At 41.0% G+C, this 23,026-nt stretch overlaps 1 protein-coding gene across 1 annotated transcript; it reads right to left on the bottom strand.

Annotated features, from left to right (window-relative positions):
• Window positions 1–893: 893 nt before the first annotated feature.
• On the bottom strand, window positions 894–5,509 carry LOC137896121 (solute carrier family 2, facilitated glucose transporter member 11-like). Its single transcript, XM_068741648.1, has 13 exons — window positions 5,489–5,509; window positions 4,919–5,017; window positions 3,950–4,110; window positions 3,752–3,876; window positions 3,458–3,587; window positions 3,063–3,211; window positions 2,391–2,578; window positions 2,163–2,273; window positions 1,800–1,901; window positions 1,657–1,732; window positions 1,448–1,575; window positions 1,132–1,358; window positions 894–996 (listed from the first exon to the last, which is right to left on the bottom strand). Exons 1-13 carry the CDS (start codon window positions 5,507–5,509, stop codon window positions 894–896), a joined length of 1,620 nt encoding a protein of 539 aa, XP_068597749.1.
• Between the last annotated feature and the right edge of the window lie 17,517 nt (window positions 5,510–23,026).

Here is a 23,026-nt window from a genome sequence, read left to right as displayed (position 1 = left end):
TACTGAGGCATATCAAGAATGGACACTGCCCTAGCAAATAACAATTCATATTAATATGAAATACAACTCTCTAACAACCAACACCAGCCCCCAACATTCCACAACAAAACAGTCATAATATTAAAATTGAGGTACTGAAATCAGAATGGAAAGATTTGTCAAATGCAGCTCTTTCAAAACATTTAATTCTTTAATTAGTGGAACTCAGAAATCCATGGATTAAGATTATTAACAGTGAATCAAAAACAAGATAGGTATTCCAGACTCTCCACAAGAACTTTGGAAGTACATTTAATTTGAAGACTAGAGAGCGCAGACCTCTGCCAAGCATCTCATTCCCCTCTTAATTGGATTCACACCATCCACATGGTGTTCATCATCAAAATGTTCTAAATTGTTCTTGGTATCTTTATACACCAACCATGAAAAGTAAAAGTGAATCAGAGTCAATGTGTATTTTTAACTCATTTTTAAATCCGTTAGGGGAGTTTTCAATGTAAACATTTTATATTTTGTCCTGACCTCATTCTGGATCCGATCCAGATAAAATTCGGTGGTGAAATAGCGATCCCCACCCTACATGATTGTGTCAAATTCCATAAACATCGATCAATAATCGACCGAGTTATTGAGGAACAAATCTTTAAGCTCCATTGACTGCAATGTTTCCGAAGATTTCATTGTGATCCAGAATCCAGGATCTCTTCTGGATCATCACCACAATTTAATCATCTGTTCCTGGTAACATTCCCAACATTTCCTGAAAGTTTCATCAAGATCTGTCCATAACCTTTTGAGTTATCTTGCTAACAGACAGAAAGACGTACAAACCAACGCAGTGATTGCATAACCCCCCGCCTCGGCGGAGGTAGTAACAAGCAAAAATAAAAGTATCACACATCAACTTGAACATCAGGGAGAGTACTGTCAGTCGCAGTACTCTCAGTATCATCACTCTTAGTGTCAGTACTCTTAGTATCAATACTCTCAGTGTCAGTACTCTTAGTGTCAATACTCTCACTGTCAATATTCTTAGTGTCAATACTCTCAGTGTCAGCACTCTTAGTGTAAATACTCTTAGTGTCAATACTCTCATTGTCAATATTCTTAGTGTCAATACTCTCATTGTCAATATTCTTAGTGTCAATACTCTCAGTGTCAATACTGGCACTAACAGTAGTGACATTAACAGTGGCGTTATCGTCGCTGCCCCGATTCTTGAAATTCAGTTTTTGGAAGTCCTCTGTAATCTGAACAATTGTCTTTCCTTTTGTCTCTGGGAGAAAATAGAGCACAAATACTCCACAGAAAACGCAGTAAACCACGAAAATCAGGAAGCAATACTGGCCAAGTCCATCCTGTACAGAATAAATCAAAGAGAGTTAGAAGAGGCTGCTGACATGACTTTTAGATGGAGTTATCATGTATGTGACAACAGGTGACTCACCACAATGTAGCCGAAAGATATCCCGACGATGAATAATGTAGCCCAAGTGACAGTCCCAATAATCACAAATGCAGAGGAACGCCAGGCTTGCAGGAAGAGTTCACTTGGCAGAACGATACGCACTGCAGCTGTAAGGAGATAAAACAATTGCTTAAACAGGAAAAACCATCAATCAATATTAAATCTTTTGACAGGCAACCAAAGCTCACCAGGTCCAAGTCCATAAATGCCAATGGTACAAAAGATCAAGCCGATGTTCACATTCGGTATAGTTGAATTTATATGCTGCATGAAAAGAGACGTGTAAATTATCTAGAACACAAGCTAGAAAAAGAAGCATTCGTGTTCTTACCTTATAAGAAAGTGTCCCTGTAAGTACAGACATGGAGACAGCCATCAGCAGATAGCCGTAACCCATCAGGTTCCTCCTGCCAGCTCGATCTATGTAGAGTATCTAGTACACATCAGTGATGCAAAAATGAACGGACACGACGGATTCAGTCAGCATGTTCAGTTCTTCAATGCACAGGACTCTGAATCAGTAAAGTTGTTATAAAAATTGATTTACAACATTGATGGAAACATTTATAAAACCCACCTTCCCACTGTCAAATTTATGCTTTCCAGGACTAGGGTTATTTTGTACAACACATTTGAACTACATGTTTAGATGTAAACTCTTTAGCAGCTTTTCGGGGTTTAAAAAGATACTTACAGACAGTGTTACGGTAGAGAACTCAATTATTCCAATCCCAATGGAAAAGTAATGGATCTGGTCTTCTTGCACCCCTGACTCATGGAAGATGTCGAAGGCGTAGAAATATAGCTTGACAGGGAAATAAATACATAAAGCTGTTAAATGAAACATGCTGCATAAATAAGTGTGTGTGTGTATGTATATTTTTATATATATACATGTGTGTGTGTGTGTAGCTGAACCTACAGCGTTGAATCCACACAGCTGATTGGCAGCACAAGGGATTATCAGCATCAGTAGCTGCCATCTCACACATTGAGAGGTGAAAACGTCCTTCACACTCTTGTTCACCTGTCCCCGTGCATTCTCCTTGTCTTTCTCCATGTCTTCCAGCTCTATCTTCAAATCGTCTTCCTGCCACAACCACTGGAGGGCTTTCAAACATACGTTAACAGATGTTAACCGATGTTTTGATTTTTAAGATTTCTGTTATTTTATTATCTCAACCAAGGAGGTTCTGCGATTCATTCGGTTTGTGTGTTTATATGTCTGTTTGTGAGCAGTAGTACGCAATAATTAATACATAGATTTGCATTTCACCAAAGATGGCATATCCCAGTAGAGATTAAATTGTGGTGATGCTCTTGACATAGCTTAGTTTGTACTGTGTATGCTATTTTTTTTTATCAATGTGCTTTGTGTAGTTCCAAAGTTATATGGCACTATGGTGAAAACTGCCCTCTCATATCATGAGAATATATTCCTACATCCTGACCCAGATCATCACCAAAAATAGGGAATTTCATCTGACACTGAAAACTTCAGATTTAAAGTCCCCTCCTTGAACATCTAAATGCAACTTTGATAAACATCTTTATAACTCATTTCATTATGCAGATGTGAAGTTTGTCCTCTTACCTTTAATAGCTCCCTCACTATCTCCTTTGCTAATGTAAAGGTATCGAGGTGCCTCAGGGAAGAAAAGCAATCCCACAAACTGTATGATGGCAGGAACAGCACCAACAGCTAAGAGATATTGCCACAATGGTTCTGTGCCCATCAGCTCCCTTTACAGTGTACAAAAGACCATGAGTACATGACATGGAGAGAACCTATAGAATCTGCTCTAAAAAATACAGTAATTTAGATTGTCCAGTGAATTCACTTTGTGTGATTTCATAAGAGGATGTCTAAAAGTTAGAAGAATATTTTGGCTTAAGTAAGTGAGATGTTATTTTTTTTAGGATAGTTTATTCTTTATACTCAAAATTGCATTGAATTATTGCTTTCTTGTGCCAATACCTAGTTCTTACCTGATGGAAAGTATTTGGCCAATGACTTTTCCAAATGCGAGGAATATTGAGCATGTGAGAATCAGGAGGGCTCTAAGTTGCCTTGGAGAAGCCTCCACGATATACATGACATGCGTATTGATACCATTAGCTGTGAAGAAAACCACAGATATCGTCAGGAAGCTCAATCTCAGAAACGCTTTTAGAATCAGAATAAGTTTATTGCCATTGTCAGTGAGGGTACACAGACTAGGAACATTTGTCGGTACAATCTCACAGAGTGCGTCGACAGAACCAGGGCAAAAATTAACCTACCAATATTAAATCCAAATAGAAATCTTCCCACCAAGATCATCTCAAAAGAGTCAGCCAAGCGACTGAAGACCACGAAAAGAGCAGCAACAACTCCAACAATGTTATTGATCAATAAATTCTTTTTCCTGCAAAATCAAAAGACACAAATTCATTTACTATTTTATTTTGGTTGTAAGTGTGTGTGTGTGTCTATCTTACCGTCCAATATGCGCAGTAAGCCAGCCGCTGCATATCGCCCCAACAATGGCTCCAATACTTAAAATTGCCACGACGAAGGACCAGATGAGCTGGCTGGCCACATCCTCCACTGGAACTTCATATCTCAAAATCCATGTTTCGTTGATAAATTTCTGAACGTACTGCCAGACAAAGTGAATCCTTCATTATTTAATGTATCCTTTACAGCAATAAGAAATATGTGCATAAAAAACAGAAATTTGACAAAACCAAATTGAGATTTAACAATTCCATTGAATTTTGTTCCTCAGACAATTTTCAAGCCTGTCGTAAGAATGGCAGCACATGGAAAAAAGGTCTTGGGTCTCGATTGTACTGACATTGCACCCATCCAGTTATATATTCCATATACGGTAGAGATTTGTGGTCAGCTGACAAAGATGTGTACAGTATTCTATAAAAAATGCCAGTGTCTCAAGCAAATTTTCTTTGTAAAAGTACAAAGAATGTGGGAAATTTGACCCCGGTGAAGTGACACACTAGCACTGTGCAGAGCCTGCATAATTTCATTGCATCACCGTGTGGAGTGACAATAAAGTGCTATTCTATTCTATTCTATTCTAGTCAGGTAGTCCAATGTCCACCATGTAGCATCCCTCCAAAAGGGTCCCTTAGCTGCACGGTTGTGGGCCTTACGGTCACCACGTTGCCTGTTTAGGTTTAGATTTTAGAAGTAATCCAGCATAAATGTTAAGCAGTGGATCCACATGTTTCTCCTGGCATGTGGTTTCTACCATTGGAATTGTGACCCTCAATACTGTTGAAGTACTTGTAATCGTTTCAGGGTCTCGTGGACAGCTCTGCTTTAGACACGGCGTTTTACTCTACATATGACATACGTAACTGGGTGGACAGAAATCTTCAGTTTACATTTAGTTTTCATGGTTAACTTCTGCCAAAAGCTTTCCATAAAGTTAATAGAAATCTTACCGCTGATGAAGAAGAGATGATAGAAATTTGAAGTCCAAATTGAAATGTTCCGCCAATTCCCAAAACCAACACTAACAGATAAAGTCTCCAGTACTGCATCTGAAATGTAACATCAATACATGTTCTATCTATTTAGGTGCTTCAAAATGGTTAAGATTTCTAATATTTTAATACAAGCCTGTTTACACATTTATTGACACAAATTACATCTTATTCTATACCACATGATGATGCCTCATTCAATGAAACAGTACAAAATAGTATGAATTTGAGCTGAATTTATTGTTAATATAATTTTTATTCAAATCTAAAAAGCAATTTTTTAAATGCACGTTTTTGGGTTAGGGGACAGCAAAGACAGCATGCAAATTGTGCAGTGGAAGTGGTTTAAATTACATTTGTTCTACATTTGTTTCAAATTTTGAATTCCCGTGGAATGGTGCTGAGTTTTCCTGCACCTGCTGGTACGTTAGTGTTTGGGCTGAGACTTCAGGTGGCCTTTCACATAAAACCGAATTAAATCAAATGTCTCCTAAATAACTGTCACATATTATTATACTGTTGACCTACCTTTTTTAACTCACACCCCATTTACTTTGCTGTATCTCTAGATGCTAGTTGCACAAGATATGTGGAAATTGCCTCTTGTACTTTTAACTGGAGGAGAGACAGGTGAATAAAGAGAATTGTTTATTACAGCAGATAATATTTACGGATTTAGTCCATCAGAAAGCCTTTTGCACTTCAACATTCAAGGGAGACTGATTTAAGGACATAACATTTGTCCGTCCTTTTTGAATTATCTTGCTAACGGATGGACGGACGGACAGACAGACAAACGCCGATGATTACATAACCCCCGCCTCGCCTCGGCGGAGGTAAAAATACTCCTTTAAATATTTGCCTTTTGCCATTATTTCTGAGGTAGGGTATTCTATACAGTGAGCATCTACCTCAACCATATCTGATTGACAAACAACAATTGCCTTATACACAGATAACATCACTTTTAAAACACAAGAAGCTAACAATGGCTGGCCACTGTGGTTTCTGAACAACTGTGAAGAGCTGTCTCATATTAAAACCTAAAACATTGCTGCCTGGGGGATCAATTTAAGAACTACACTACAGGTCAAAAACAAGATCCAGACAAATCTGACAAGTTGTACTTTTTTCATACTAATATTCACATGTACAAATCAAGATCATTCCTTTGATATGAAAGGATAAAGTAGGACAATAATGTAGACAAACTATATATATATAATACTATCTAAACTACAGTTAATGTTTGATACAGTCTTACTTACTGACTTACCTGATTTTTTCATCGAGTTCACGGTCTTGCTTCCAGAAACGTCTGTTGGGCATTTGACTAAAATGTCGCAGTCCTTTCTTGACGTATCAGTACAGCTCTTTTCCAATTGGCTGGAGAGCTACGACCAGCCATACGTCAAACCCAGCCTCCACCTAGAACATGGTTGCTGTTCTCGTACATAGCGTGTTCTTCAGGTATCATCACAATGTTGGCTCTTTTAATTTTAGTGAGTCATCAAACTTGAGAGCAATTTGGTGAGCTATTTATGAAATGCAATTGATTATCTGCCAATGAGAGTAGATAGTTTGCTTGACTTTATCTCCCAGGTATGACTGCAGCATGTCCCCCTGGTATGGAGGAGGGTTCTCAGTACATTGCTGAGATTGCAGCCTGGTCAGGCCACTAGATTTATGCTAGATTGTGTGAAGCAGGTTTGAAGATTAGCGCATCAACCAGTCTTCGGAGCAACTCGGAGTCCGTTGAATTCAGATGGTCCAGAGGCTTTCATGATCCATGTTCTAGGAAGGTGGAAGCAGTTGGCAATGTCCTTAGTGTCACATTTCAGAGGTTCACTGTAAGGGCGGAGATAGCTGGCGACAAACGGAAGAAGGGAAGAATATCTACCACCTGTGTAGGAAGGTGGGGAATATCTTTCCTCAATTTGGTAGGTCGGGAAAGAACTGCGTTGCCGGTGGCTTTGGCTGTAGCGCTGGTTCACAAGATTAATGCTACAGAAAGAGGCAAAGTTGGAGGACGGCATAAATAACTGCAAAAATGTTCCCAGTAACAAGTAATGAGGTGTGTCCTACACTTTTCAGAGGCTGCTGGAATGTGGTTTTACCTGATTTACCGTGGCCTCATTTGTTTCATCAATGTGTTAGTTCCTGTATTTAGCTTCACCGAGGTGAGGCAGAGGTTATGTAACTGCTGTTGCCTGTCTGTCTGTCTGTAGACTATCTAGAAGAGATCTTGGATTCTGGAGCACTTTGAAATTTTTGTCAACATTGCAGTCAATGTAGCTTCACAAGGTGTTCCTCAATATATCGGTTCATTATTGACCAATGTTTATATAAATTGATGCAGCCATGTAGGGTGGGAACCGCTATCTTACCACCGGATTTAATGCGGATCGGATGCAGAATGACGTTAGGAATATTTTTTACATTTTAACATTGAAAACCCCATTTACGGATTCAAAAATCTGTTAAAAATACACATCAACTCTGATTCACTTTTACTTTTCATGGTTGGTGTATAAAGATACCAAGAACAATTTAGAACCTTTTGATGATGATCCACATCACCTCGTGGAAGATGTAAATGTAACCCGTCTGTTTGTTCCACATTCTGCATCTGCTACATTCATCCAATTATGATGGGAATGAGCTGCTTGGCAGAGGTCTGCGCTCTCTGACTGCTTTTCGAGTTGATAATGTCTAACTATGAAACTTGTACTCAGCTCGAGTGACGCTAACGAGGTGCATCGAAACAAAAAAATATATAAATGTGTTGGAAAATCTTCCACCCATTTAATCAGTATTCTTCCACCTATGCGATGTGTTGATGGGAGTCTCAGCAGAGAAGCTGATGGCTCCCTGTTCCCAGCCACCTCCACCAGCTTCTCTGGGTATACAACAAAGGTGTGCTAAGACCCAGATGTGTAATCCCTCCAGTGAGCACTGGGTGTAACTCACGGTCTTGGACATGCCCAGAATACCTTCCCACGGTGTTGTTCATGCTAACCAACTTCCCAAACCACCTTAGCTTGCTTTTCTTGATCTAAAGGAGCAGTGGCCTAATCGGAGCCTTTACTATGACTAAGCTCCTTACTCAGTCTCTAAGGGTGAAGCCATACACCACGCGTCTGCGATCTTGTTCTTTCTTCCTGTGACAGGAAGGGGCAGCTAATATATCTGCAGACGTCACACATTCTGGTCGGCATCACAGGACCCTAATCACTAACCCTAATAGAAGGACGGTTTGTTTCCTCAGGCTGGCGCTCTGATGAACTCCTAAACTTTAAGGGTCTCAAAGTGGAACTTGGTGTAATAACGCCCATTCATATTCTTGTTTGTGTGCACATGCTTGACCAATAAAGTTGATTTTGATTCAGATTCATGTGTGAAGTGTGAAGATCCATACATATGTGCAGAATATAGCCTTTTATTAATGCTAGCATTTCAACTAATCACGAATGCTGTAACAGGTTTTATTTTATGATATAGAAACACACAGACGGCCACAGAGTGTTAGCCAAACGTGATAAACACAATCATACAGTACACAGTCACCCACTTATGTCATCTGAAAGGCCCACTTGTAATGCTATCACTCGCAAAGTCAATCTTTGCACTTTTGCTCCTATAATCCCAATTACAGAGCTCATTCAAAATGATGGATAATGCCTCTCATAGTGCCTCGTGAAAACAATTTGGCAGCTGTACTTGCGGAAACCTAAGAGGAGAGCCTGCCACACGCGTCATTTTTCAGCTTTTGCAGGGCTCACAAGAGTGCAGGTTGTAAAATGACTTCTGGAGGAGTTGATTTTGGTCAAAGTGAGCGCTCATTTTCTTTGAGAATATGGTCAAATCAACACATGCACAGACTCGGGGGGGGGGGGGGGAAAGAGAAAATAAGATATGAAGTGAATAGGAGAGCTTGGATCACAAACGACCATTGAGCAACAGAAAAGAACAAACCAACAAGCCCATGAGAGAAAGTAAGGATGCTTAACCATAATTGCAGACTCCAGGCATCATAGCTTGGATTGAAGCTTTCAGCGTGAGGCTGGTGTGGTGGGGGCTACTAATAGCGCTGGTTACACCAGGTCTCTGATGACACGACTATGGAGAGTGTGTGGTGGAATTCCTCCAGCCATGGTTGGCTACCAGGGATTTGGGGTTTGGCATTATTGATGCTACCACACAAGAGACTTTCATGGGATACACTTCTGTCGACTCTATGGGTTCACTAACTACTGCCTCTCAACCAGAAATTTATATATTATCAATTTAACTCAATCTTAAAACCAAAAAGGCGACCAAAACCCAACTTTTTGTTGTTGTTGCAATTATGAAATTGTGGATTATATGAAAGTTACACAATCTGCAAATACATTCCTTTGTCTCAGAAGGAAAATGGGGAAAAAATAACTGGGTATGAGTAAAAAATTAAAATAATGTAAAGATAATAAACAATATCAAATGCATTACAGGGAGGTGAAAATTTGTTTTATGCTTTTATCACTCTGGCAGGTTGAGGATGTCTTTGCCCAATTCCTCTATTCCTACCCCCCCTCCTCATTTCATCTACCTGTGTATCCATCTGGTCTTCTAGTATTTTCCTTTCTTGTACTCGCTCCTTTCGGTTTTTGCCACTGCGTCCTCTCATTTTACTGTCTCTCACAGCTCCTTTCTTTTTAAGTCAATATTGGTTGCTGCCATTTCTCCCATTCCCTGCTCTCGTCTTTGTCTTTTCTAAATGACTCCTGACTTCTCATTTCTTCCCCCTCTTCTGAAACCTCTTCTTTCTTCTGAACTGTTTCCTCTCTCTTCACCTTCATCATTACTCCTCTATGCCTATACTATCGCTCTTCCCCCTTTTCTTTGTGTACTACACTCTTCAGCTCTTGCCCCCCATCTAAGAATATATTGCACATATGATATTCACATCTCCTCTTTCGGCCCTCATCCCTCTGTCTTCACCCTCTTTATTCATCGCTGCTTGCGTCCTCTCCAGTCTGTTTTCCACATCTCTTCTACTTGTGTCTCTTCTGTCTCTCCACATATCCTGGAGATTCTACCTGGACTGTTTCTTCTGCTTCTCACCCATTCGCCCCCACCCCACAGCCCGTTCTTCGGGTTGTGGGGTGCAGAGGGCGCTGGCTGGCGAGGTGATGGATGACCATTAAGGCAGCTTATTGGAAATGCTCTGATTTATGGCCAAGCGTTGCCTCGGCCTAATGGCTTCATTTCTTTCTGCCGCCACATGATGTCACAGCCAAGGTCACCCCGGCAACAGCCCCCCTTTGTTGTGGTTTTGCTTGCTGATGACCTGAGAGGGATGGAAAGAGAGAGAAATGAAAGAGGGTACAGAAATAAGGTTGTAAGGTTATTTTGTGAAAGCATATAGTGATGTATGAGGATGCGTAGCTAAAACGGTTTGCGTTTGGAGTAAATGCTTTATCACAGATTTGTTTTGGGTATGAAAAATGTATTTTTACTGCTTATTCTTCACTCCCTTCCCAAAAGTCTCCTGTTTTCCCAGACATCACTCAAATTCCCTTTTTCCTCTTACTGGGTAAATTAAAAGCTCCTTCTCTTTTTCTCTTCCATTCCTTTAATTCTCTTTCATGTCTTTCCTGCTTTCCATACCAGCAATGACATACTATGATATTTTAAAGCAACAACAACAACAACTCACATACACAACTGGTTTCCAGACGGCTATTATTCACTTCTGCTTTAAATGAGTGCCGTCAAATACATGGGGTACACCATTAAGAAGCCGATCAATAAAAAATACCATTAGGAGTAGTGTAAAAAAAAAATGCAAATATTAGTGAGGTTCCAAACAAAGTGGTGGTGAGTCGTTGATCTCGGATGAGGCTCAGAGTCAGGAGGATGCTGGATTGGCTGGTTTGGAGGCAGGTTGTATTTTACAGCCAGTTATTTATCCAGGGATGCTTTCTTATCCGTCTGTTGACACATTTCACATCAGATTTATTAATCATGTACAACATGCAGAGTATTGTAAGAAGTCAAACCTACTAATGTCCAAAAACATAAAAATGTGATCTGGATACAAAAAGAAAAAAAAGAAAAATCCAGATTTTCCCATTTACTTATAATGGAGGCTTTAAAAAAAAATCTGAACTTGTAAAATATGCATTCAATTCACTCACCAAAATTCACAGTCTTAAAGGGGCCCGATATGCACTATCATGCAAAATGTCAGGAAGAAATATTACATTTTAACATTAATCCCCAAATACACATCAACTCCGATTCACTTTTAATTTTCATGGTTGGTGTATAAAGATACCAAGAACAGGTTACTGCGGGTTAGCTAATAAATGTCGCTAATTGTATTGACATCTTTAATCTGAAATAGAGCAAAATTATGACATGGGGATTAACATGCGCTGGGATAAAATTTGTTTAACAATATGCAGAAGTCTCTTGGAAAACTAAATTGTTTCTGTGCTTTCCAGAAGAAACTCTATGGTGTTTGAAAAACACAGAAACCTATGCATGTTTCTGATTAAAACAAATCCTCTACATCTGATGTGGTGACAAAATGAAATGTGGAGGCAAGAACAAAGACTTTTCTCCTGCCGCTGTCAGCTGATATGTGTTGAAAATAATATATACCTCATGTGAGAATAGTTGGTGGAGATGTAGCTGCAGGCTGGGACTCGATACCAGGCAAAACCAGACTCCTAAATCTCAGGCTACTGCCCACCAAGCAATTTTCTTGCTAGGTAGGGCAGCATGGATATGATTTATGATAAATCCCTCTCTCAATTTGTCACTGATGGCAGGCATGTATAATTCAAAACATTTTCTATTTTGCTGTGTGTTGGTTCCTTCCCTCCCCCTTAAACCTGAATCCCCCCACCACCACCACCTACCAATCATACACACACATACACACACACACACACCAATATGTTACTTTACTTTCTGTTACTTTATTAGTTTGCTGCATTTGATGTCTTTTGAGACGTATATGTGGAAAATGGGACATTATTTACAAAAGATGTGATGGAAATGTCTGTCTGTCTGTCTGTCTGTTGTCTACTGCCGTAAAAGCAGCCTGTCATGTTCCAAGGTGAGGGCTGATCTCATACTGACTTGCCATTTTCCTTTGTTGTGTTTGGTGGAACATTTCTTTCTCTGGGCCTTTACTTCCCAACAGCACAAACACACAAAACTTAAACAGAACAGTGGCTGTGTCGACCTCTGACCTCCAACCAATCATTACATGTTTCCCAGATAAGGTGATTTGATGGCCTACAGTGACTTGGTGTCCACTCTAAGCCAAACCCTAACTGGTAATGTTCAAAGAGTTTTCTTACAACAATGGCGACTGGAAATTCAAACCCCTCACATTACCATCTTATCTGTTCCCAACATCTTCATCGACCAAGGTTCCCCACCCAGAATTCATCTTTGACTTGCAGGAGGGGGAATCAGGATCAAATCAGTCAGACACTCCTGTAGCCTGAGCCGACCATAAAACACCCAGACTTTTAGAATGGCGTCGGTAGCAAATGGTCGGCATGGTAATGTGGCCAATATCTCCGCCATCCCTTCTTATTGCATAGGTATCCCCTGTGGCTGGCATATACAGTCTGGAGGGAATTAACATGTTGTGGACTAAGTGATGTATATGTTACGTATGGGAGACAATATCTGCTGGTCTGTGTTGTATGCCCAGTCCTCTTATTTCCCTGGGTGCCCTTGGTAGGTCAGCCACCAACCTCGCTCCAAGCATGTGCTCACTTACAAACTAATTTTGCATCCTTTAATATTGCATGAAGCTCATTCAGAGAACGTAGGGGTGGTGGTTACACTACACTACACACACACACACACACACACACACAAGCATTCAGACACATTTTCTTAGTCGTAATTTTTCCTCTCACCCGCTCTCAAGGGTGTATTTTAGGATGCTGCAGAAGGTTTTGGATTGATGTGCTTACACATGCCAAATGGTGTCTGAACTTGTGTGAATGTGCATGCATGTGTGATTGTTTTTATACCATCTGTGTGTCTATCTGTAATATGTAGTGGAGTTGTGTTCTTGCATATTTCCCAGCTCTACCAAAAAGCAATGCAAACAGCCTTTCTGCTGTTCTCCGACTCATCAATCACACTGCCACTTTAATTTATGTGCCACTTCTGGTGGCTTGGCTGTTTATTTTTTTTTGGGGGGGGGGGGGGACTATCACCATTGCTCAGGTCTGGAGAGACGTGGCTTCTGTTTGTAGCTTGCATATTGCTTTTTAACCCTTTAAGAGCAAAGAGAGATTTAGTGTTAGCTGCAAAGTAAAGTAATATATTCTGTGGACACGCTTGTGAAATTATGTACAGGCTTATCCATAAAGACGAGAAGTCGTTGTCAAAAGCAGTTTATTCTAAAATTACACAAAATTTGCTAAAAAGTTACTTGCAAACGTGCAAAACAAAATCACGCATACAAATGCTTGACTTGAGACAATCAACAAGGTTCGTAAAGCTATTGCAAAAATGTACTGTATGTTGCGGGATGCCAATAAACACAAATGCCATACACTATAATTAAGTCTGTTCTAAGCAACCTTTTTTGCGATCAAAGCATTTAGAATTGCTTCCAGTTTACATCCCGCCTCTCGCCCGTACGAAAGCTGGGATAGGCTCTAGCAACACCCGTGACCTGGAAGACGGATAAATGACGTTTATACTGTACATATGTACGTACTAACCCATAACTCTGCTGCCAGAGCAGTCCACTCATCGTAACAGCGATTTGTGTAGACAATGACAAATAAAGCTTTCCATTCCATTTCCATTGTGTAGGACCATCTGTATTTAAATTTTCTTTGAAATACTTGTAACCCTATATACCTATCTCTTGTCGTATCTGTTCATGCATCAGGCCTTACGCTTGTTAACATACACCAAACAGAAGAAGCCATTTTCTGAGGACACAAAAGAAACGTTCACATCCTCAGGATCTGTCACATTTATTCACTCAGACACTGCACGCCGCTCCAGCCTGGAAGGTACTCTTTTGAAAGCACTTGTGTTGTGTTGTGACAGTTTAACCTACGTGAACAGCGTGATGCAATAAGCCAGCCAGCTTTATTGACTATGTGAATCACAGTCAACCTTGATTTATTGTAGCTACCAGCTAAATGCTACATGCTATGCGTTAATCTCCACAGTGTAACTGGATACAGGCGGATCCAGGGATCTTTATCTTTCCAACACTATTGGATTATTTCTCCTGGCTCAGATGGATGAATTAGGTTACAGTGACAATAATGCGCACAACAGACAATTCTAGCACAGCAGAATAGCTAGCTGGATGCTAATTTAGCAACAGGTGAGAGCCCACACTCACTCTCACTCCTTAAATTTAATACCTTAAGGAGTGAGATTAGAGTAACATCATAAAAGCCAAACCGACAGAGAAACATATAAATAAATAAATATATATATCCCATACGCTTTCAACAAAGACATTTTCACAATGCCTTCCAAAGTTAAGAGGATTTTGTGCAGCCTTATTGATTTTTGTGTAGCAGTGTTCGAGAGATGGCGCCTAGAAAATGAGGTCTGGCTCAAAGGTTTATGTCCTGCCACCGTTAGGAGGAAACGTGAGCTGAGGATTCAGCTGGCCTTTATTGTAAATGTGCTCCCTCTAGATGGACCTAAAGTGTCTGTTTTCCTGGCGATTGGAGGCGAATTAAATATGAAGGGTATCAGTAAATGGGCAGGAAGACTCCAAACGAGTGCTTAGGGACAGTTTCCCATTATTGTCATCTATTATCTCGGACAGATAGTGATGTCGGCCACTGAGTCATCAATTGCGATCTACTGCCTGTTGGTGAGAGGCAGACAGGTTATATAGGTCATGTGAAAACAAAGCAGCGCTGTTAACTGTGAGAGGGATCATTTGGAGGCAGTTTGCACCGCAATTAAATAGAAAACATTCATAATTAATGCAAAATGTTAGACAATATGCCAGAACAGCACAACAGAGCTAAATAACAAGCTGATGTTAACCTGCTGTACGCATACTGTTATATAGTACATTAAACCACACTGCCAATGCATCTGGCACAATGTGTTGTTCCACGGAAGTCGAAAAAATAAATGGGAATTGTGTAAATTCATATAAATAAATCTTGGTCGAGTCTAACAATGAAAACATGGCTGCTGATTCATTGAAACTATGACCACATCCTCTTGTCAGGCACGCACCACTTAAGCCCCTTGTGATGCGTTACTGTAGTGTTATTGCTGGATATATATCCAGATTCAGATGCTAGCTTAGTTTCGGGCTCACCTCTGCGTAGCTGCTGTAAAACGCTGGTCGGTACACGGAAAGTCACTCTGAATAATAGGCCTGTAAGCCATAAATGTCAGCCTTTTAAATCACACGCAGGCCAGTGCTGTGTCCCAGAGAGAGAATGCTTCATCGCTGCTTAAACTGCAGCCTCCCATTTATTATGTGTGTGTTTGTAAATCACTAAGGAGACCTCGCATTCCTGAGGCCTGTAAAAAAAGAGACGAAAGAGCAACCGAGCTTTGGCGTCTTGGAGAGAGAGGAAGAACAAGAAGCTCTTGTCAATCGGATGTCTCATATTATAAATTAATATGAAGATTGATGCCTACAGAAAGTATTCCTAGTTTTGAGATGGAATAGTCTCACAAGGAATGCCTATCATTATATATATATATTTTTTGGTAGTGTGCATACAGTTAGAGCTTTATTCTGACGTTTAAAGAGGCTGCAAGGTGGTGTAAACTTTCCCAAAGATTTTCAACAATAACATTTCAGCCACAGTCAGGACCATATATGAGTGTAAATGAACTGAAAAGCCCTGCGCAGGGCTTTTAGATAGTCTAAGTGAAAGACATAACGCATGTTTGACCCTGTGACCTGTAACTGCAGACATACAATGTGCGTTCCTCCAGGTGTGATATCATGTAGGTGTCTGTGCAGCGTCAAGCCGCACTTCCGATCTCCTCTGACTAATGCTCTGCTGATATGGACAGTTGGTGTTAACTCCCATCTGACATCGAATTTCCCAATTCCTGCCGTTAATGTCTGTCCGCAGGCTAAAATAAGTCTTCTACCGAAAGGATCGATCAAAATAAGCCAATCAGATCTTTCATCTTGTACTTTTTACACTTTCAGCCTTGAGATTTATGACTTACAGCGCAATATATGCATACACTGGCTTTTTAATGTTTTTTTACTCCCTTCATTCCCCCTCATAAAACTTGCCACATTCCAAGTTACTCAAACTGCGGTCCCTTTATGTTTTGATTGAGGGTTCAGATAAAGTCTCTTCTTTTCTTTGATCGTCATGAACGTCTCTGATTTCTGTGTATGTGTCGACTGATGTGGATGAGGTGGATGAACAAAAGGATAAATGCATATGAATTTGCACGTTTCATGCTTGTTCAGCAGGATTTGGTGGAAGGGCCTTAAATTATTACTAATTATTCTAAGTACATCCACTGGTCATGATGTCCAGTTCAATTTATCCATCCATTTATCAGGACAGTATTGTGCAAGCTTTTCTTCTTTTAACATGCAGCTTTAGAAAAGCTTAAGAGCCCGCTGCAAAATGATCAGTCTCTCTGGTTTAGCAAAAATTAATCATCCGAGGGTTGTTGTGTGACATTTGAATGAGTCGGGCTGTTTGAGTCTTCTGCTGGTCTGTAGCTTTGTTGCCCAATATAATCTAAAAAGTGCCTATTTTTACTGTTAAATAATTTTTCATGGTGGAAACAGAAAATAAGTCTGTATGGTAAAGCCAATTTGAAATGTAGTGTACCGAGCAGCTAACGCTACATGTTTCTCATTGAATATGAAAAATGGGGTAAGGGTGGGAGAGGAGAGACGGGTGGAGGGATCAATGATATAGATCTGCATGTGCAGACCTGAGCCTCCATCCTGTGTGTCTGCAGGTCTGTTTGCATGTGTGTGTTGGTGGTGCTGCAACATTATTGGACATGTGAATGAGTAATGATGTCGTCCCAGACTGGGGCAATTACCACCACTGCTCGTTTATTAAAGAGGGGATGGGTAGATGGCGGAAAGAGGATGGTGGATCTGTTGTAGAGGAAGTGACCGAAGAAACAAATGCAGGAAATTACACATTAATTCCATATCATTTACTGGAAATTATATCCACGCCCAAGCCACAGGGCCGTGTTTTGGTCCTCTGCTGTTGGGCAACAGCGGCTATATTTCTGTAAGAAAAGAAACAATGCAGTTTACTGTTACAGAGTTGGAATAGATACGTGAGCGAACCGACGCGGACACTGGGAGAACATGCAAACACCTCACAGGAAGGCCTCAAGTCAGATTCAAACCTGCAACCTTCTTACTGTGAGGCAGCAGCACCACCACTGTGCTGTCCCATGGTCAACTATGAAGAAAGTAAAATACAAGCCGCAAGCGAGCAGAAAATGTGACAATCATTGCGTGGGTGGGAGAATTATGACATTGTCTTCAGGCTACAGGTGACCTACTAACCTGCCCCAATTAAAGCCAAAAGTCACATTCTGATCTTTTCCCAGAGGCCATCTGATGGCTAAAAAATATTGGGCTTTTGATTAAAAGTCCAAAAAAACAACAACAACAACTATGTGATGAACAGATAAACTAGATCTATGATTATCTTTAGCTATCATCTCTTAACTAACAACTGTTAACTCACTTTCCCCGAATTGCATGTCAGGCAGGGTTTGAAAAAGAAGCTAAACCAGAAGTTGTATGCTGAACCTGAAGACCTGAACCATCTTCAAGGAATACCAGAAACAAAAGTTCAACAAAACAGTCCAAGTCTTATATTGAAATGGTTATATTTGGTAGCCACTGCAACTATGACGTATTTAATGTTCCTTATTTGAAGGTCTGTCCTTCACAGCTGCTTGGAGATTTATGTCACCATCGCAAACCGTTACTCCTTCATTTTTACTGCCCATAATTTCATATATTTTCTTAATGGATTCCTGATCTGTTAGTCCAATATCTGCCCCAAAACAAACTTCAGCTGCCCCTTTGTTTCAGCAAAGTGAAACTCTCCCAATCAAACACACTCTTCCCCTTCCCTCTCCTTTTCATTTCACCTTCTCTTTTCCACTCCTTTTTTTTTTATCTCCCTGTTGATCTGCACGTCTGAAATGCTAAGACAACATTGTGGCTTTGCTGGCTACACTGAGAATCAGTCAGCAGCTGCTTGGTGATCAATGGGAAAGAAAACAAATCGTTGCCAAAAGAATTTGGGTTTTGAACTTTAGCCGCTGTGTTCATAACTCAGAAATGATGCCTGGAAGGGAAACCAACATTTGACATCTTTTGCATGAGTTTCTGTCCGCGCTCATGCACACACAAATCAATTTATTTTTGCACTTTTATTTGCCTGTCAATATTTGAGTGCATTTTCAGTATCGATCTGTGTGACAGTGATGCTCACAAGTGTTTTTTGGAAGGCCAAGTCCTGTCTGAAACGTCTCTAGAGTCTTTAGTCTTTAACTCTTAAAGATTAACTCTTTCTTTGTTTTTTTACACATCTATTTATTCACACATTTACTCAATAAAATGCATCTCACTGTGGGAGAAAGAAACTCTATGGAGGCCCTCATTTGACCTTGACCATTTGAACCACATCCTGCCCCCCCCCCCCCCCTCATGTTCCACCATCGTCCCTTCAGTAATCAGACCCTTTGCAGTGTATACACACATTCTTAGATACGCAAGACGTGCTTAACTCATGACTCAATCCCACACAGCCGTCAATGCCACTGTGTAGGTCTAGTGGAGCCACGGCTCATGGCCCGTCCTCGACTACCCCCCCCTTGTCACGAACCCGCATAGAGGGTATACTGTTCACCAGGCCTGGGAAAGACCAGAGTTCAAGAACATTAATAGTTATGATGTGTAATTTCCCTCCTCCTCCCTGCTACCCCACATCCTACTTATCCTGAATTTAGGATTTATTTTTGTTTTTAGGAATAGTTAATCCGGGAAAGTACCATTGAGGGAATTTTGTTCAAAAGCAACTTTTAAAATTGTTTTTGACTTTTTGTGCAACATCGAACCACAGTGTGAAATGCTATAAATAGATAACACACCCTACGGAGCTTTTTCAAGTGCTGGCTGGGTGGCACATACACAATTGGATCGCTTTTGTTTCTCGAAATCATTTGTCTCAGATATGGCAACAACATGACAACGCCCTTCCCCCTTCAGCATCGTGGACGTGCAATTTCGTACCAACATCACGTCTCACGTGCCGCCGAGGAGCTTAAGACGATTAGTCAGAGGCCGATTCCTGTGTGTTAACTGTCCAACTGAGTATCACAACAGCTATCGTCTAATTAGTCTTATTAAAATAACCCAGCACCAATTAAAGTGAAATATATATATATATTTCACTACCGTGTGGTGACAATACCTGAGAGGTAGTGTTTTTGACAGTCACTGATGCACACACACAAATTTAAATAAAAATATTCTACCCATAATTACCTTACGTTAAATTATCTGCCCTGGTGAGTAGTCGGAGTTGAACAATAAATACAGAGGGGGCTTCTGTTATGGTAAATGTATGCAGAGATGTATTTTGAAACTTATATTTATATATATCTTCTCTTCAGTTTGACATGCACTAAAACATGCGCATCGACATTTGTCAGCCACAAAGTCCTTCACATGAAGACACAGATGGACCAGAGGGCGCGTTTTCATTAGAGACAACCATGACTTATAAAGTGGAACCCTCTTTCACCTCAGTCTGTGGGATTTTTCTGTGTCCCTTCTTTTATTTTTATGTAAAACATATTGTGAAAGGTCAGTGGAGAGAGACAGAAGTGCAATAGCAAGAGCATGAGAGCATCCGTGTGTGTCTGTGTACGTGTGCACCCATGTATATACGTACATATTTGTGCCTGTGATTATGAGCGTCGCTCCTTGATGCGTGTCGGTAAATGTGTGCCTTTTCGGTGGGGGGTGGGGGGGTTAAGAAGCACGCTGTGCTCATTGAGAAGTGGTGTCATGTGCCTCGGAGGTTGGGTTTGTGGGGGTCTAGCCGAAGAAGAGGGCAGGCGGGCGGCCAGGCGCCAAAGAAAGAGGTCACATCCATATTCATCGCATTGGACATGCACATGTAAACCACTTTTAATATGCCATGACAGGGGAAAGTTTAGCTGAGGCGGAAGGAGATAGAGAGGGAGGATGACACAAAAGGAAGGAGCATTTGTGAGGACTGTCCTAATGTGGATCTTCATCAGACTCTCAGTGACATACCGGTAGAATGAGTGTTCATCATAGGAGTTAGTCAGGACAAGAGAACCAGTCCACTTAGTCACATGGCTAGCTTATTGAATTCTTCTGAGGCTAAGAAAACTTTGATGAATTAAGTATATCTTCAATTTTAATACAATACACAAGCCACGGAATGATTTGGATGTGGAAAACATGAATGAAACATCTTAGTTTAACATTAGGATTAGATATTGTTTGCGATATTCCACTCCTGCCCATGCATCTGTTGAAATGCCTGCAGAGAATAGAAATCCAGCAAGCATTCATCCTGCATGGAGAAGTATGCTTGTTATAAATGGGCCACTTGTAGGTCAATGAGGACATATCGTCTTCACATCATAATTGGGGGGCCCAGGTAGCTAGTTATGACAATATGTCTTTATGTGGCAGCGTTTGAAGCTGCCTGGTGACACTGTCTCAGCGTGACTCCCGGTCTCAAGCTCTCGCTTTGAAGCCGGCAGTGATGAAAAAGGAATAAAAGGGAAGACAAAACTTCATCGGGTCAAAATGAATGGTGGTATTACTGCAGTAGCTGGCAGACTTTGAAAGAGAGGTCCGGTGTCTGCTCGTGGTTTGTCCTTGGAGGGAAGAAGAGCTCGCAGGCGGATGGAAAGTTTGGATAGAGCGGGAAGAATGGGATGTTATTTGGTTATTTAACCTTCTGATACCCTACTGGATAACCCTTTTATACCCCGACACTAGATCATCCCGTGGGTGGGAAGAAGTCACCATGGGGGGCAGACTCAAGGGATGGGACTTTCTAGTAACTCTACTCCTGACTTTCCAGACAGCACCGGGATTCCCTGGGCAGCTCCAGCCTCTGTGGGTTTTAATTTAAACAAAGACTTAGCGGTGACAGGAACTTTCTCTAAGTGGACATGTCATGCTATCGGTTTCCCTGCTACAATGTTGGGCAGAGAGATAGTCTTGCTTTCTCTTAGACTGAAGGGAAGACTGTATCTGGAATCGATCAAATCAAAGCACATTTATCATTGTGTTTAAGCAGTTTTATTTCCGACATGTAAAATCTGACCACTTGCATTGTTTCGGAGCGAATCTCGAGGACATGTTTATCCTGTCCAGCCGAGCAGTGTGCTGTGAATCTGTCTGGGCTTACCTCGAAACAGTGGGGAATCCTCCTCAATCACTATAAAGAAGTCCTCGTAGTCTCACTCATATTTTAACCGCCAGGCCCGCACCATGGGGCGCTGTGTAACGGCCCGTCAGTGGCTGTAACCTAAGCACCAAAATTGCTTTTTGACGATGTACCTTGTGTTGTTTTAAGAGCCCCTGTCTGTCCTGGTCAGCTCCCATCCCCACAAAATATGATTTAATCATTTCTCTCACTTACTCTTCTCAGCGTGGGAGCAAAGAAAAAGGAAAAAAAAGGGGGGAAGTCAGCTGGGCTGGGGAGAGCAGAGACAAGCATTCCAAAGTGGTAAAGAAGGGGAGACATTACGCAAGTTATTTCCGACGATTAGATGAGAAAATCTATTCATAGTTCTTAACAGAATCTGGTCACTGACGTAAATCGGCAGCAGACTTGGAGCTAAGAAGCCGTGGATTCGAACCCGATTCCTTCTTGCTATCTCTTACAACAACAGCCACACAGGAACAGGAACGTCCATCTGGAAATGTATTTCTGCCACCTACCTTTTAGCTTTGGTCTTCCTCATACACGAAGCCTGACCATACAGTAGAACTAGCCTGTAAAACTGAAGCAATGTGCTAAAAGACGCTAAAAGGCTTAACAGCCAGGCAGTTTGGTGAAAATCCTTGCTTCCATTTCGTTTATGCAGCTTTGTTCCTTACTCTTTAAATAATAAAGCATTGCACCCCCCAGAGCTCGCCTGTCTGCAGCAATGATAAATGAACAACAGGTAAAGGTCAACACATAATAAACTGTGCTGTCTTTACACTAGGTTTCCTTGGGATTATCAAGATGAGATGAATTTAGTTTTCATTGATCTCAGATCGTTTGCCTCCCCTCTTCTGACTGAGGTAAATGTTGGCACTCAGTCGTGCTTCCAGTTGTTCAGGGACTGAGACCTGATATTTCCAACGCTTGCTTCTTGGAAACCGACCACACTCGCTCCCTCTGGAGAGACATACTGTATATCCTCAGCACTTTTGTGGGTCATCACAAGGAAACAAAACCCACACCATTGATGCCAGCATCCTTTCAGCATGCCCTTGCCCCTTCACATTGTACAACTCATTCTTTCACCCCTCTAGTGCCAACCCAACCAGTGACGGACATCATTTATGCAAATGTAATTAGGCCAAGAAACATGATAGTGGCGCGCAGGGTGCCAACGGTAATTTATCACTGAACACTCAGGCTCTAAACATTCAATTAAAATATCTAATTTCACCAGATTTAATCTAAATGTAATAAATTAAGCAGTGGAAGAAGGTTTGGAGTCGAGCTGACATTTGGCTGTCAGTATCAAACTTGTAGATTCCACTAACCTCTAATATGCAGACTAGGACAGAGTGAGTGGAGTTGATGCCTGGTCCTTAATATATCTAGATCTGCGTTTTCTTTACCGTTTGCCTGGAGAGGCAAGGTTCAGCTATCTTATCAAGAAGAAATAAATGGTACACTCCCAAAATTAAGTTTGTGCCGGTCACACGGCCTAAGAACTGTGTGAAATTGCTTTTTTTTAAGGCGCCTTGTGAAAATAATCATCTCCACTTCCTCCACATAAATCACCAGTGATTTAAAAGAA

Source organism: Brachionichthys hirsutus, chromosome 7 (genome assembly GCF_040956055.1).
Source record: "Brachionichthys hirsutus isolate HB-005 chromosome 7, CSIRO-AGI_Bhir_v1, whole genome shotgun sequence".
NCBI lineage: Eukaryota > Metazoa > Chordata > Actinopteri > Lophiiformes > Brachionichthyidae > Brachionichthys > Brachionichthys hirsutus.
This window is presented reverse-complemented; position numbering and strand designations above follow the sequence as displayed.